This window comes from Nomascus leucogenys, chromosome 18 (genome assembly GCF_006542625.1).
Source record: "Nomascus leucogenys isolate Asia chromosome 18, Asia_NLE_v1, whole genome shotgun sequence".
In the NCBI taxonomy this organism is placed as follows: Eukaryota; Metazoa; Chordata; class Mammalia; order Primates; family Hylobatidae; genus Nomascus; species Nomascus leucogenys.
The window spans coordinates 8,633,674-8,651,032 of record NC_044398.1 but is presented as its reverse complement, the minus strand read 5'-3'; the positions used below and the strand labels follow the sequence as shown (position 1 = coordinate 8,651,032).

Sequence of the window (17,359 nt, the reverse complement as noted above, 5' to 3'; positions counted from 1 at the left end):
TCCCCCAAATTCCCAGGCCTTCTGTACCTTACTGGTCCTGTTTAAGTGATTCCCCTGCCTATCACAGTGCTTAGTTACTAGATCCCCTCTGGTCTACCATGCCTGTACCAATTTATAAGTTATGCCACTGGTACCTATACTGATCCCCAACAAACTACCTCTACTCGCAGCCAATAACTGACAGAATCTACTATGTTACCATGTTTTACAGAGCTCTAACACAGTGCCCTGCATTCAATATTCTATAAAAGCTTTCATAACAATAAAGATGAAAGGCTCCCACTATTCATACCAGTAAGATGTAGAAGGGAAAGTTAATGAGTAGCCCTGGAAAGACTTTCATCATCTCAGAGCAAAGGGTTGTAAAGCCACAAGCTGAAAGCAAAGCGTGCGTGAGGAGGGAAGACAATGAACATCAGAACCAGCGGCGAATTCTTGTGGCTGAGACACGAAACGTTCTTTGAGCCACAGAGAGAACTGGCAGCTCCTGAAACAAGAAGTTTCTTGGATTTTCTTTTTATCCCATTCTGCCAAGCAAAACAAATATTTTTGCATCCTAAATGAAAGTTCAGTTTGCCCTGATAATTCTTTATTGGTAGCAAACCTCATCCAACCACCGCCTATCAGTTTCTGACAATTTTCCATTTCATAACAAAGGAAAAAACGTATTTCTAATAGCAACCAACTATCCTATTACATGAGAACTTCACCACCACCTCAAAAGAAAAGAAAAAAAAACTTCACTCGAGAAGGAAATGTTTTTATTCTAAAATGCAAAATACATAAACATATTGAAATAAAAACAAACCAACAAATGGAATTTTTCCCCATATAAGAATCAAGAAAGTAGTATCCCCAAATAAAAGGTACGATCACAGCTTTAAACTGAGACAAATTGCCAAAAATACTATAGAACTGTGTGTGGTTTTTTTTCAAGCAACTAAAGATATGGAAGGTGCCTCATCCTACATCAGCCACACAGACTTCCCCCCAGCCAGAGGATGCAAACACTAGAATGAAAGGGTCTTCTCTAAAGAATCAAATCATCTCTCACATTTGCTCAATTCTTTACTGTTTATAAAGCACTTTTGAGTGCATATTTCAACCAATTTTAACATCATTTCTATGAGGAATTATCCCCATTTTCTAAGCAGGAGAACTGAAGCTCAGTTGTCAAATGACTTGCCCAAGATTTCACAGCTGGTGACTGTACTGGGATTCGAAGCCAGAACTCATGGCTCCTAGTTCAGTATTCTTCATAGTATTAACATCTCTTATTTGTTACATTCACTTATTGATTCAAAATGACAGCCTGGCATGAATTGGGGGAGGGAAAAAAGGGAAGAGGAGGAGGAGGAGGAGACAATGATGTGTATGGAAGAATGCACATCATCATTGACTCTGGATCACCCAAGTTTTAAAAACCTACTTCCTAGGCCCCATCTCAGACAACAGCTCCTTAAGAACATCTATAGGATCTTTTTGTGTGTTCGGGAGGAGGTGGGGAGGCAGGAAGATGGGACAAGACAGCACTACCTCTTATTGCTTTAATAATATTTAATTTATTGTGTTTTCCCATTAAGAAAGACAAGTATGAAATTTAATTTCTCTTGAAAGCACAGATTTTTTAAAGTTATGAATTTTCAGTGTAATAAACAGTGTTGAATTGGGTTTTCTCCCCAGATTCAACAAATGGCTAGTCATATGACTCAGATAAATCACTTAAAAATGCTAGGTCTTCTCCTCCTTTGTACACTTGCTAAACTAGGAAATCTTTAAGGTCCCATACAGTCCCACAACATCACAATTCTACAGAGTTACTTCACCCCACCAAACACACAGAACAATGTGTTAGGTCCCAAAACACTTGAGTCTCTCGATTCAAGATTCAGAAACTAGTTGGACTATTAGTGTATTAACTCATAACAAGAGAACAAAGCAAGAAAATTGACTTTTTAAGAAAATCCAAACAAAGTGACCCCAGATAGGTAAGTTTAACATATAAAGAAGTGGGAACTGTCATCACAGGCTGAGCTAGTCCAGAAAATGCCAAATGATGGACTTTTAACTATACAACTACTGGAGAGGGCCAGAGACAAAGAAGAAAAAAAGACATTCTAGTTGGGGATATATTTTTATCTATAGCTGTTAGAGTCAAGAATGATCAGGACTTGGGGATACCACTGGTTGACAAGAGAAGGGCTTGAGTTGAGGGGCAATGGGAAACAAAGTTATATCCGTAGGAGGGGATCAGACTATAATAAACATTTGATGTCAAAGGTGGATATTTATTTAATTTTACCTGGAAGGCAATGGTGAATTGTCAGAGAAATTCTGAGCGTAGATACAAAAAGGTAACTGTTGTTTTTTAGAAAAGAATTGTGTACCTTGGAATGATTTACACTCTCACCCTTCTGATAAGGCTCGCTGAGGAACTTTTCAAGAGAGCCTCTGCTGTATAGCTACATCACATCCATTCCTAACACTGATCTCAGTAAGAGAAAAAAGTGAATTTCCAACTGATTCACTGATTGTTTAATTTTGTAGAATGGAGTTTCTAGCAAGAAAAAGAAATCATTTCATCAAACAATATTGGGAAGTGCCACAAATTATATATTTCCATAACAAATGCATAAAATGCAAATAACCAACACATTTAAGTTTGCAACCAGTTTTATAGGAAAGAACTATTTTTTAACTGTAAATGGCTGTATTTCTCAAACTTATCTTACCATGGAACTTTTTTCATATGATATTTATTAAGATAGTGCAGAACTAGTATCTCACAGTATACCCTCTAAGAGAATGAAACTGAACAGAAAATTAAATCCATCAGTAATTGACACACATACACAAAATACATATACAGTTGACTCTTGAACAACAGGAGTTTAAACTGCGATGGGTCTGCCACAGATTTTCTCTTGCCTCTGCCACCCCTGAGACAAGACCAACCCCTCCTCTTTTTCCACCTTCTCAGCCTACTCAACATGAATATGATGAGGGCAAAGACCTTTATGATGATCCACTTCCACTTAATGAATAAATGTATTTTCTCTTCCTTATGATGTTCTTAAAAACATTTTCTTTTCTCTAGATTATTGTAAGAATATGTTACATAATATATATAACATACAAAATGCATGTTAATTGACGATGTTATCAATAAGGCTTCTGGTCAACACTAGGCTATCAGTAGTTCAGCTTTTGGGGAGAGAAAATTATATACAAATTTTTGACTGCACAGTGGGGCGGCGGTTGGCAACCCTTGCCACTGTGTTGTTCAAGAGTAAAATGTAATTCCTTTCCTTTTATCAGCAGTAGAGACCAACAAGAATTTACAACTTCTCTTTGTACTTACCGGTACTCCGCATCAGTAGTTCCCAACCTTAGCTACAGAGTAATGTCACCTGAGGAGCTTTTCCAAAAAAATACTAATGCTCAGGCCTTACTTTCAGAACAATTAAATCAGAATCTCTAGTTAAAGCATCAATAGTTTGTAAAAGTTCCTCAGACAAACCTGTACTGGGGGTTAAGAATGGTGCTCTAGATTAAGAGTTTACTATCACTAAAATGGTTGATGGTAGAACTGGAGAAATGGGAACAGGAACATGAATTCCAGTTAATAATTCAACTGAATATCTGCCCCTAGGCCAGGCGTGGTGGCTCATGCCTGTAATCCCAGCACTTTGGGAGGCCGAGGCGGTGGATCACCTGAGGTCAGGAGTTCGAGACCAGTCTGGCTAACATAGTGAAATGCTGTTTCTACTAAAAATACAAGAAATTAGCCAGTCATGGTGGCGTGCACCTGTAATCCCAGCTACTCAGGAGGCTAAGGCAGAATTGCTTGAACCTGGGAGGTGGAGGCTGCGGTGAGCTGAGATTGTGCCATTGCACTCCAGCTTGGGCAATAAGAGCAAAACTCCATCTCAAAAAAAAAAAAAAAGAAAAAGAAAATCCGCCCCTAAAAGTTATTACATTTATTCTGCATATGATACTGGATCTCAAATATCCTTGGCTTTCTCCTCTGTACTTGTTCATCAGTATACTGGTGGTTAAATGCTAATACCAGAGTGTGCTAAACTGATAGTGAATGATTTCAGGGAATCTTTTATACAAATGGAACCCAATTTTCTATTACTTGCCAAATTTGAATCATTTGTCTCTTTTTCTCAGAAGTTTTCATTTGATTTCCATAAAACACAGCCGAAAGTAAACCACGAAGTCGAAACTTCCAACTGTTTTCCTGGAAAATACATTTTTTTAAAACTGCGTTATCATCAAAGGTTCAGAACTTAATTAAATGATGCCATTTATTTTACAGCTGTCATTCTGAACTTGGCAATTTTATCATTTAGAATGTAATGAAGGCATCACAATAGCTGAAAACTCATGTTCAAAGCATAGTTAAAAGTTAATCTCTCTAGGAATGCATTTATCATTTAGGAAGGTAGTGGAGAAAAAAGTAGTAATTTGTCCCTAAACCTGGCACTAATGACGTCAGATGCTGCAAAGCAACTATACTGCAAAATGTTTGGTCATCCTGGCTATCATTTTCAATTCTCATCCTCTTTGAGTAGACAATTGTATTAGTTTGTTCTCATGCTGCTAATAAAGACATACCCAAGACCGGGTAATTTATCAAGGAAAGAGGTACAATTGGCTCACAGTTCCACATGGGTGGAGAGGCCCCACAATCATGGTGGAAGGCAAATGGGGAGCAAAGTCATGTCTTGCATGGCAGTAGGCAAGAGGGCTTGTGCAGGGGAACTCCCATTTAAAAAACCACCAGATCTTCTGGACTTATTCACTATCACAAGAACAGTATGGGGGAAACGTCTCCCATGATTCAGTTATCTCCACCTGGCCCCGCCCTTGACACGTGGGGATTATTACAATCCAAGGTGAGATTTGGGTGGGAACACAGCCAAACCATATCAATAATGAATAGAAACAATATGATCTCCTAAATTCTAGATTTCAAATCCTTCTACATATCCTCTAAACTTTTCACTTAAAGAATTTTTAAATAACTAGCTCAGATGAAGTGATATCTATCTATCTATCTAGCTAGCTATCTATCTAGCTATCTATCTATGTAAAACCTTTAATCTGTTTTCTGGGCTATATGAGATAAAAACAGTCTCCTCTGTCCTTTATTCTGCCTTTGCAAAGGCAATCAGTTGGTTCTTTCTGCTGGAAATGCCTTTCCATTTTGTCTCCATTAGGACATTCAGGTCATGGAGTCACAGGTCTGGGAAGGCATCTTAATCTAATCTAAACTGCCCCCTGCTCAGAAACTGTGCCACAAAGCCTTTCCTCACTTCACCCAACATACTAGTTATATTCCTTTTACCTAGTCCTCAAAATTTTCTCTCAAACACTTTCTCTCAAGAAATCCATCTTCCCTGAGTCCTCAGAATAGGAAAAAAAAAATCACTCCCTCCATATCCTCCATTATAAAGCTCTCGCCACACTGGGTGGCACTTCTGTGCCACTTCTCCTCTGGAGTATGCCCCTCTTGAGGAGAGAAGCCATAGGGCCACCCTTCCCCCTCTGTAGAACAACTGTACATGGTATAGTGTCGGGCTCAGAGGGAGGGCAATAATGTCTCATGAATGGCGTCCTTAGCAGCTCTGTGAAGCCTGCACACATGCATGCTAACACCATCTTACAAGTATCTTTTCCCTTCAGAATAAAAGCTCTTTGAAAGTTAAAATTACTTCTTCTTTAGTATTCTCATGGAATTTAGAAGAAGGCAGGATAATTTTTGGATTCACAGATTATGAGGTACCCCATCATATTAACATATGAAAAGGACAACAAAGTGATATTCAAATAAGACACACATAACCCACTTTCCAACTACATACTGAAAACTATGACATCCTTGATCTTGTTAATACCTTCCCCTCTCAACATACTGACTGAAGCCAAGAAAAGCTTAGGCTCTGGAACCTACCAACCTAGGAAGCTTCTCAAACAGCACCTCCTACTGATTTACACATGAATCATTGTTTTACAAATGCCAATAGGAAAACATAACAGGAAGAAGTTCTATTTAAGAAAACAACTCCAAACTAATTGGGTTTAAAGTGTTCTTATTCACTGGAGATTAAGGTTTCCTGGTAACTCCAGAATAAACAGGCACATGGAAATTGAAGCTGGTTATTTTTGTTTTGTTTTCTTCTTTCATAAAATTAGTGATGAACTCAAGAAAGAGAACCAAGCAGGAAACACAGAGGCCTCTATATTTTGCTTATTGTCAGTTACAACTTTGGCTAAATTACCCTCCTTCCCTACTTATCAGTACTTTGCCCATCGAGAAGCAGAAAATTTGAATAACTGGATAATCCAGGGTGACAAAAGTAACAAAAGTAGCAAATGCTAAGAAGAAAAGCCATATGTACACATTTCTTGATAATTTTGATTGCACACAAAAAAAAAAAAAATGAAGAAAGATAATGAAATTTATTTTTCCACTACTTAAAATGCCAAAAGACAACTCCTTTTAGGAAGAAATTTACATCCAACGAAAAAAAAAAAAAAACAACCTGCCAAAGAGCCAGTTTGGGACAAGCCGCAACTGTTAAACATATAAAAGGAGAGAGTAACATTAGGATATTTAATACATTTATTCAAGGATCATGTTACTTAGAGAGGCATAGAGTAGCAAAGCATTCTCTGTAACAATCAATAAGAAAAATAGAAAATATTTATATGCCATGCTAACCTTTCTGCATGTTGGCTGTCTACAAACTTCCCACAAAAGTATAAGAGTGATGAAAACAATATCAATGCCAATGACAAAGAGGAGGAGGAAATTCTGATATGCAGGATAAAAGCTCAGTAACATAAAAGGACAGCACTCACTTTTTTTACTTAATATATTAATGTCAATAACCCCATTATTTCTTGAATAATGCTGGCAACTGACCAGCAAAAAGAAGAAACATATATACTTTATAGTATATATGTAATATATGGAGAGTTCACCATACACTGGTATAGTATGGTCTAATGTTTTACCATAGCATTGCTGCAGTATACATATTTTAAATGACAGATTTGACAGAAATACCTTTTATATAAAGAGCACTGCTCCTTTAAAGATATAACTTAATTTGGGGCACTCATTGAGGAGCTAAACTACTCTACAAACACCAAATTTTGTTAACATGTGAGTGCATAAACCCTTTGAAGAAAGGAGGATTATGCAATTATCCCAGTTAACTGAATGCCTTTTATGCATCACAGTTGAATTCATGATTTAGGCCTTGTAGAGTTTCCCAACTACATCAGGAGAAGGGAAGAAGACTCTAGGGACACCTATAGATCAGAACCTGAATGCTAGGCGTGGTGGCGCATGCCGATAGTCCCAGCTACTCAGGAGGCTAAGGTGGGAGGATGGCTGGAGCCCAGAAGTTCTAGGCTGCAGTGAGCTATGATCAGGCCACCACACTCCAGCCTGGACAACAGAGCAAAACCCATCTCTTTAAACAAAACAAAACAAAACAAAAACAGAAAAAGAACCTGAGATGCATCCCAAACTGTGCCAACTCCAAGTAGGAGCATCGCTCACTCTGGAACATCTGTTTCCCCCTCTGTTTTCTGCTTCATGCTTCCCTCCATGGATGGGTCTTCGCCACTTACTCACAGCTTCTCCCTCTCCTAACCCCAGCTTTCCCATGATGAACAGCACCACTCCTGGCCTCTCCCTCACTCCATGCTACCTCATGACCCTCCCCATTCTGTTCTCATTCCCACTCTTGATCTTAGCTTCCTAACTCAATAGAGATGAGTCTGGCTCAGCTGAGTTCACAGAGCATGCCATATAGGTCATGTACACTGTATAGAGAAGGTTTGTTGCTGCATGTGGCACCCACATCCTGGCCCAAGCAGCTGTGGCTGGAAGAGCAGGGAAGCAGAGTCAAGTGGTGCAAAATAAGGCCTTCTCCTCTCCTTTTTCATGCAGCAAGGTAGGAGCTATAATCACATAAACTACAAAGCCTAGAAATTTAAAAGTACTATTTAGAAACGAAAGCAAGTTGAATTGAATAACAGTGCCTAAAGGTTAAAGAATTGAATTGGCCAAAAAACAAATTTTAAAGCAACACACTTTGTCCAGATAAAATGCAAAAACACCAAATACATCAAGCCAAAGATCATTGTTAAGAAACCAGAAAGATTCCCAAACTCGAATTTAGAACCGATTCATGAGATTACAACAAATCATTACTGTAAATCTCCTAGATGAAATTTTAAAAGTAAAGTACCAAAGGTACAAACTTCAAAATGATAAACCTTAGTGGGATTCTGAATCTATTTAAACAAAATACAAAGTACTACAAAATCCATACATTTATTTCGTGTATTAATTTGCCTCCAGCCTTTTGGTTGTCCCTCTAATATGCCACAATGACCCTAATTCAGAGCCCTACTTAGCAAAACTTGCAGTTTTAGGCAGAACTTCTCTCACTATAGAAGCATAGCTCATTAATGTGGGCATGATAATTGCTGATTTAAATAAAAACATTTATCTTGTATTAACAGTAGTCAAGCATAGAGTCAGAATATCGCTAAGTTCTGGCTGCCACCAACAACCTATATAAACTTGAAAAAAAAAAATCAATCTAAGACTATTTAGACCACAATATCCTTGACTAGAAGAAAAAGACAATACCACATCCAGCTTTAAACTGTATTGATTCTTCTATGAAGTCATTTTAAATCAGTAAAGCTTAAAGTTCTTTACTAAACGTTACTTTAGCCAGACTAAAAGGCACTACACCCAGCCCATCATCTTAGACTGTCACCCTGTCACTGAGTCCTCTCCCCCAGGTAACTCAAGGAGTCCAGAGAGAAGAAAAAAGCATGCAGGAGTTCTCATTATCAATTCAATGTCCAAACCAAGTGAAATCTCCCAGAGTGAGGCTTTCCACACTTTCAGTCTAGCCACCATATCTGCCACATGGTCTCCAAGCCATATGTCAGGTCAAGAGCTTAGAGTGACAGGCACAGCATATTGAGTTACATCTATGGAGGCCTTTACCAGCCAGTCAACAGTCTAGAAGTATCCTCATTTTATGTTATATACCTAGCAATGACATTGGAGCCAACCTTTTCTCTTCAGTTGGGTGAAGAATGATAAGTAATGTCAATTCTTCATGTCTGTGACCAATATAACAGTGCCTAAAGGTTATATAATATTTAGGCACTTCTGGATCACCTTAATATTATGAATATTATGGCCTCACTATAATTGCACTGGCCAGGCTCTATCCAAAACACTATATCCAGATATTGTTGCCACATTTAAAATGGGACACTGATCTTGCTACTGAAAGTGAAAAGAATGATAAGGGGTCTGCAAACTAAGTAATATGATAAATAAGAAACTAAGTATCTTTGTTCTGAAGAAAAGAAGGCACAGAGATGTAAAAAAAATCTTAAAAAAATTTTATACCTCTGAATGTCAGAACAAGGGCAAATAGACGAAAGAAAGGGGGAACATTTTTCTAAATATTAACACTACCTAGAAATGATCCACCTTGATTATCTGAAACTTGTTCTGTCTTTATAACTGTTATATAAAAGACACAGAAGTAACCTCAGTATGATGGGAAGTCTGACTTCTTAAATGTTTTTCAGCAAAAAAACTGCATGCTCTTAAATTGCAATAATTTATTAATCCATTAACAACTTCAACCCATCTTAGTTATTATTATCTGTTTTTCTTCATAAGATGGTAGTTGTTTTTAATCCTGATTATAAAAGTAATGGACATCCATTATAGGAAAGTACAGAAAGAAAATAAAAACCAATCATAATCTCACCACTGAGAGTCACAGTTAACATTTTGGCATAATTCTTGCCCAGTCATTTTTTAGGCATAAACATATATAACAAAATTTGAATCAAGCTATTTATATGCCTTTTGTCCTAATTTCTGTACTTATGTAGTAACCAATTTCACACGTCATTAAATATTTACAAAAAAGTATGATTTTTAATGCCTACATAATAATCCAATGTCTGATATACCACATTTCAAATATTACATGGCTGAGCACTTAGGTTATTTTTAATTTTATTTTAATTATTACAATATTGTGACAATGAATATCTTTATATATGGATTTTCAGACACGTCTCTGATAATGTTCTATGTAATATATTAAGACCAAGTTTGTCCTATGCCCCTGCTAAGATATAAAAACAATTTGAATCACATGACATTGAAAAGACAAATAGACACACAATGCAAAGGCAAGGCTAAAATTGGAACTAATCAAAGGTATTCCTTCCTCACAAACAGCTAATGCCACCCTCTTCAAAAGTTGCTTCTGATCCACACAAAAATGTTTATGTTTGCATATTATCAGTTAGGGTAATTTCTATCTGCATAATGTCAAAATAGTTCCAAAATCTTAATATCAACCATAAATGAGGAAGTCTGTATCTCAAGATCTTTCAATTAAGGGAAATGCCGACAAGTACAGGAATTAATGTAGGCATTTAATTCATAAAGGGAGAACGCTTTACAAAATAATATACAAACCTTTTTAAACTAATGTCAATAAGTCTCTTAACTAGACCTTTCCATCGTTATTTGCGCTACAAGTCTGTAATCCAGAGTCCTGCCTTGTGACCCTTCTTAAAAGACCTATTTTCATGAATTCAATTTCATTTTCTACATGATCCAATGCATGAGTTTGGTTTCAAGAAATCATTTTAATCAATAATGACTAAACTTTCATCAGATGTTGATTAAAGATTATTCAATTGAACAAACTGCAGTAGTAATTTAGTTACGTTCACTATCATTAAACATACATTTTTTTTTTTTGAGACAGAGTTTCGCTCTTGTTGCCCAGGCTGGAGTGCAATGGCACGATCTCAGCTCACTGTAACCTCTGTCTCCCAGGTTCAAGCGATTCTCCTGCCTCGGCCTCCCGAGTAGATGGGATTATAGGCATGCGCCATCATGCCCAGCTAATTTTGTATTTTTAGCAGAGACGGGGTTTCTCCATGTTAGTCAGGCTGGTCTCGAACTCCTGACCTCAGGTGATCTGCCCACCTCGGCCTCCCAAAGTGCTGGGATTACAGGCATGAGACACCGTGCCTGGCCATTAAACATATATTTTTAAACAATCTCAATGACATTCCTTGCTTCCATGGTTTTAGAAAGAGGAATAATACAGGAAATGTGGTTTTTCATAAAGAGGTTGTGTGAAATGACTGATGAAATAAAAGAATATACCATTATAATGCAACTCAAAGCAGGTGACTCTACAACATGCTAAGAGAATATAGACTCAAAACCCAGTCTTCCTGTGTTCAAATGAACACAAGAACAAAACTTGAAAGACTAGAAGAATGAATGATGAGCAAATTACTTGATCTTTTTCTTAATCTCTTCTCACTAACCCTGATTTACTAGATTCTTAATAGAAGATGAGTAAATCATAAGGTATAAAAATAAGATCCATTCTCATCTTTAGTAACTTTCTAGATGATGACTAAACAACATTTACGGGGTGGAAAGTTACTCTTCTTTTCTAAGTCTTACAAGCATCCAGTTATCCCTATCTAGACAGTAGTATAAAGAAAACATGATCACGGATTCTGTCACTAGAACATTCTCAGGGCAATAGCATTGTGATCGGTAATAAGAACTCATGGAATGTTAGCTTTAAGCCCTAAGTTTTCATTAGTAATGACGCACATTGGTGATCATCTTTACTTAAGCTTGGGACCAACAATGTAATGCTGCACAGCTTTCTCAGTAAACCTTCAGAAACCATCAAGACATCAAATACTCTTCACTGCATACCCTTTTATAAATTTGAATTGTGAGCCATGTACGTGTATTACCTATTGAAATAAATACTAAAATTAAAGCTTTAAAATATCCAGATCTTATTTAAATCAAATTTGATTTGTGTTTAAGCATAGACTCAGTATTAGAAAAAGCACATTCATGAGCCAGAGTTAACTGAATTCACTTTTAAATAATTAAACCAAAACTTATATCCATTACTAGAGGAAATAACCCACTCAAAATATAAAAATAATGGCTAGTGGAGAAAGCCAGAGTAACTTTATCATCTCTGCTGCACCTCAATAAAAGGACTCACCTAGTCCCCATCTAAGACCATCTAATGCACTCATTTTTAGGTACAGAGGGAACCAAATATTTATCCCAGGAATTTTCCCCAGAAGACAACACTTGCTATTTTCCAGTCTGAAAACACCAAAAGTAATGTTTGTCTAAAAACAATGAGTTTGAAAGTTTTAAAAATATACCACATAAGCCATCAATATCTCATTTTTTTAGTCTCACTGTTAGCCTTTGTGACAAGCCATGGTTTATAGGTCAGTTTTCCAAATAAATATCCAATATATTCAAAGAGTATAAAATAGCCCTACATTAAAATAAATGATGTATACTTTGAGGAAAAATGCTGTACATAACCCAATGCAACAAAAAAAACCTGGCTTTCATAAATTACAATGCTGACTGGATTTTGTCTTCTTCAACCATTGGGATTACAGATTCCTAATGCAGTTCGCTTTGATGAGTCACATGTATAATACAATCACTGACCCTATCCCCACCTAAAATACTGTAACCCATTTTCCCCTCCAAGATCTGACCATAGTCATTTCACAAGAGAAAGGAAAAAAGAACTGATTAAAAGGAAATAGGACAGACAGTGAGTAAGCCATGAACAACTGCCCAAAGAACTGTAAAAAACCTGGAAGATTGTTTCCATGTGTTTCCATTAGATAGAGTTGCCATTAGGAGTGGATGGAGAATACTGATAAAGTTATATCCATTCCCACCTTTTATAAGTGTAGTCAGAGCCAAAGAATAAAAAGTACAATTACAGGATAACTTTGCAAAGTTTAAACACCGAAAAACATCTGGAATGGATCCAATGCAAATACATAGTTTAATCTGTAATCCCATCAACCAGGGAATATTAAAAATCACTTTATATATATTTTTAATATACACAGAAAAAAGACCAAGGGTGTACAAATAGTTCTCTTTCAAAGGCAAGATTACAGGTCAGGCACTGTGGCTCATGTCTGTAATCCCAGCACTTTGGGAGGCTGAGGTGGGTGTATCACTGGAGGTCAGGAGTTCAAGACTAGCCTGGTCAACATGGTGAAAACCCATCTCTACTAAAAACACAAAAATTAACTGGGCGTGGTGGCGCATACCTGTAATCCCAGCTACTAGGGAGTCTGAGGCAAGAGAATCACTTGAACCCGGGAGGCAGGGGTTACAGTGAGCCGAGATCACGCCACTGTACTCCAGCCTGGGCAACAGAATAAGACTCCGTCTCAAAAAAACACAAAAAACAAAAGCTAAAAGGCAATATTACAGATTACTTTTTTCTCTTTTTGCATGTCAATTATGTAGTCATTGTAGACAATTCAGAAATGACTTGTGATTTAAAAATAGATTTAGTATAAATGAGTAGGCAGTTAAAAATCTATAGATCAGACTGAGTATCAAAATGTGACAACATCTACAGTCTTAGTAAATTTTTCTACAGAATCATTTTCTCCATTAAAAGGTATTATAGTTTGAACTGTCCTCCAAAAAGTCATATGTTGAAGTACTAATGCCTGGGACCTCAGAATGTGACATTTGGAAATAGGGTCACTGCAGATGTATAATAATAAGATGAACCCACACCAGAGTAGGGTGGGCTGCTAATCCAATGTAATTTGTGTCTTTATTTGGACATAGAGACAGGCACACAGGGAAAATGCCACATGAAGATCAAGGCAGAGATCCAGGTGATGCTTCCACAAGCCAAGGAACACCAAAGATTACCAGCAAACCATGGGAAGCTAAAGAAAGGCATGGAACAGATTCTCCCTCCCAGCTCTCAGAAGGAACTAACCCTGTTGACACCTTGATCTTGGGTTTCTAGCCTCCTGAACTGTGAGGTGATAATTTATCATAGTTAAGCCACCCAGTTTGTGGTATGAGAGCCCTAACAAACAAATATAAAAAGTTTCAAAGTACACCACACGAAGAAATTACACTTTGATCACAGATTTTTTTTCCCCTAACAATCTCATTTGTGGTGAATAGTGCCTGCAAAATCAATTTTTTTCTCCAAATGTCCCAGCCCCTCCCTCCCCTCTATTGTTGCTATTAGGTAAGACTACATAACTAAGTTTTCTCCCACAGAGTGTGAGAGGAAGTAACAGATGCCACATTCAGGCCTGGGCCTTACAACCATGGCGTGCCTCTCTTCAATATTCTATCTCCCTCTCCAACACACAACTGGACATGGTGGTGACCAAGCTTCAACAACAGAGTTCTGAAGGCCATGCTTAGGGACAATCCAGATATGTCTTAGAAGGAGTCTGGGTCACTGAATGACAGCATGGGACACAGCTACCAACCCAGCTGGAAGACTCTCCTTAGAATGTTATATGAGAGTACAACGAATGACTCTGCTCTTTAAGACACTATATTGTTGGGGTTTTGGGGATTTTTTGCTATAACATCTTAGCCTTTTACCTTTTATCCTTTATTGTGTTTGGGAAATAAATCATTTCAAACCCATGCAGTAAAACAGTGTATAGAAAACTGGGTAGATCTCTGGAAAAAGCAGTAATGCTGACTCAATGGAAGAAGCGTATAATAAGCTTAACAACTACTATTATAGCTTCAAATTTGAGATAATATGTTTGACAATCTTACTATCTGTTAAACTGAAATGTAAGCTCTTTATGGAAATATACCAATTCTTATTTTGGAAGATTTTTTAAATTAATTTTATTATATTCTAATTCAAAAACTTTAATAAGAGTAATTAATTAAATTGAGCAAAATTTAGTATAGTCATTATGATTTTACATATATTTTTATGGTACAAAAAAACCATAAAGTTACATATGAAAAGTCTCACACTCTTTCTCAAATCTCCATGTAGGGAGAGGCACTATGAAGCTAGGTAGATATCCTTCCAGGCTTAGAAAAGTTGAGTAGCTGAAGTTCAAACTCAGCTAAAGAGAGGTTTTAACTTTTGTCGTGCACACCTCAAAGTCAAAACTAAGAAACATTCCAATCACAAGCCTAGATCCTTCATATTTGCATTACTTTAGAGAGAGAAAAATATTTCTTTGAAGATGCTAGTGAACAGCAATTTCTTAAATGCTTCCCCAAATGTCATTATGTAAAACTAGAATACATGTGACTGCATGCAAGTTCCTGGAGGACAATTCAGTATTTCTCCATTACTTCATTCTACTGTAGATGAACCATAATGTCTACTTCTGTCTAGTCAAAATAGTGAAAAATGACTCTTCTGGAATTTGGGCTGTTTCTAAGTTAGAGATTTTTTGCTGGATGAGTATGCAAATCCTATATGGACACCTATCTATGGAAAAGACACTTCCTATTAAACTAAAGAAAAAAATGAGAAGATAAAATGTACTCCCATCTAGTTATTCAGAGACCTCATTAATCTGTGACCAAGAATAGAATCTATGACTCTAGCTCATAGTCTGCAGGACACACACATGTTCCTGGATTCAAACATGTGTTTCCATTTAAACTGCTGGAATGTATACATGTCTCTGCAAACAGTGAGAAATATTAGCAAATCTAAGAATGAAGGTCCTTTATGATCATATACACCATATTTTGACTCAGCTTTTAAAATGTCTGAAATCACAAAGGTGAAGCATCTGCTTTTTACATCTATCTGTGAGTTAAAGAAGAACAATGAAGAAGAATCCTTCCACAGACAGCATCTATTTTTACCATCAGAGCCAACCCAAGGGAAATCTGTGATTTCTGCTATTTGTTTTCTTTTCGTTTTTTTTTTTTTTTTCTTTGAGACAGGGTCTTACTCTGTCACCCAGGCTGGAGTGCAGTGGCACGATCATGGCTCACTGCAGTCTCAATTTCTTGGGCTCAGGTGATCTTCTCACCTCAGCCTTCAGAGGACCTGGAACTACAGGTGCACATCATCACACCTGGCTAATTCGGGTTTTTTGTTTAGTTGTTTTTGTAGTAGAGGAGGGATTTCTCCATGTTGCCCAGGCTGGATTATGCTATGCTATGCTGTCCGCTATGCTATGCTGTCCGCTATGCTATGCTGTCCGCTATGCTATGCTATGCTGTCCACTATGCTATGCTATGCTGTCCGCTATGCTATGCTATGCTGTCCGCTATGCTATGCTATGCTATGCTATGCTATGCTGTCCGCTATGCTATGCTATGCTATGCTATGCTATGCTATGCTATGCTATGCTATGCTATGAGTCTCACTCTGTTGCCAAGGCTGGAGTACAGTGGCACACTCTCAGCTCACTGCAACCTCTGTCTTCCGGCTTCAAGTGACTCTAGTGCCTCAGCCTCCCAAGTAACTGGGATTACAGGCATCTGCGAACACACCAGGCTAACTTTTGTATTTTTAGTAGAGACAGGCTTTTGGCCAGGCTGGTCTCAAACTCCTGACCTCAAGTGACCCACCTGCCTCGGCCTCCCAAAGTGCTAGGATTATAGGCACACACCACCATGCCCTGCCCCAGGCTGGTCTTCAATTCCTGGACTCAAGTAATCCGATTGCCTCAGCCTCCCAAAGTGGTGGGATTACAGGCATGAGCCACTGCACCCAGGCTATTTGTCTTCTCTTGTCTTACTCTTGTTGCTAAGCCTGCCCCAGGTAAGGCCAGGGCACTCTGAAATGCTCAGGTATTGAGTATAAGTTGGAGATTAACCAATGTCAGATAACACCAAGTCAGGGGGTATAGTACCTAAACTGCAACAGCCTGAGCTTATAAATTTAGCAAGGATGGAAAACTGGCAGTCTGGCACACTCTATTTGGCCAGTAGAACATTTTAAAATTTGTTTTAATTTAAATATCTTTAGAAAAGCTCCCCCACCATATTCATCATATAGGATAGTGTACCTCACCTTGCACAATAACCCCCTCCTATGTCACATGCCAGCCAAATGAAGTGTGAATGCCACATGAATTGATCCACCTCTGAGCCCTCTGACGTTTTGCTTATTTGCCTTTAAGCAAAAATTTCATTAGATTTTCCCTGGAAGGAGCCTTCTTGGAATGGTTAAGTTTCATACAGCATCCCCTCTTTTCCTGGCTAGCTCTGAGTGTTTCCAGCTCCCATATAGAAACCTGTCCTCCCCCACGTGAAGGGGAGCGTTCGGCAGCTTCTAGGGTAGCTGTTGAGATAAGTATATTTCCTCTTACTTATCACCATGACAAGAGTAAAAGGCAACTTACCTTTTGAAAAAAGTCTTCCCCACTTCTGCCTTTCCCTTCAGCAGCAGCTGTAAATAAAAATGTTCAC

General features: G+C 37.8%; 1 protein-coding gene across 1 annotated transcript in view; it reads right to left on the bottom strand.

Moving 5' to 3' along the window:
- BICC1 (BicC family RNA binding protein 1) overlaps positions 1 to 17,359 on the bottom strand; it is a 323,312-nt gene that overhangs the window by 189,136 nt on the left and 116,817 nt on the right. Inside the window, exon 2 of the mRNA XM_003258250.3 lies at positions 17,293 to 17,339. Within this exon, the coding sequence (XP_003258298.2) occupies positions 17,293 to 17,339 (47 nt within the window). The remainder of the gene's footprint in view (positions 1 to 17,292; positions 17,340 to 17,359) is intronic.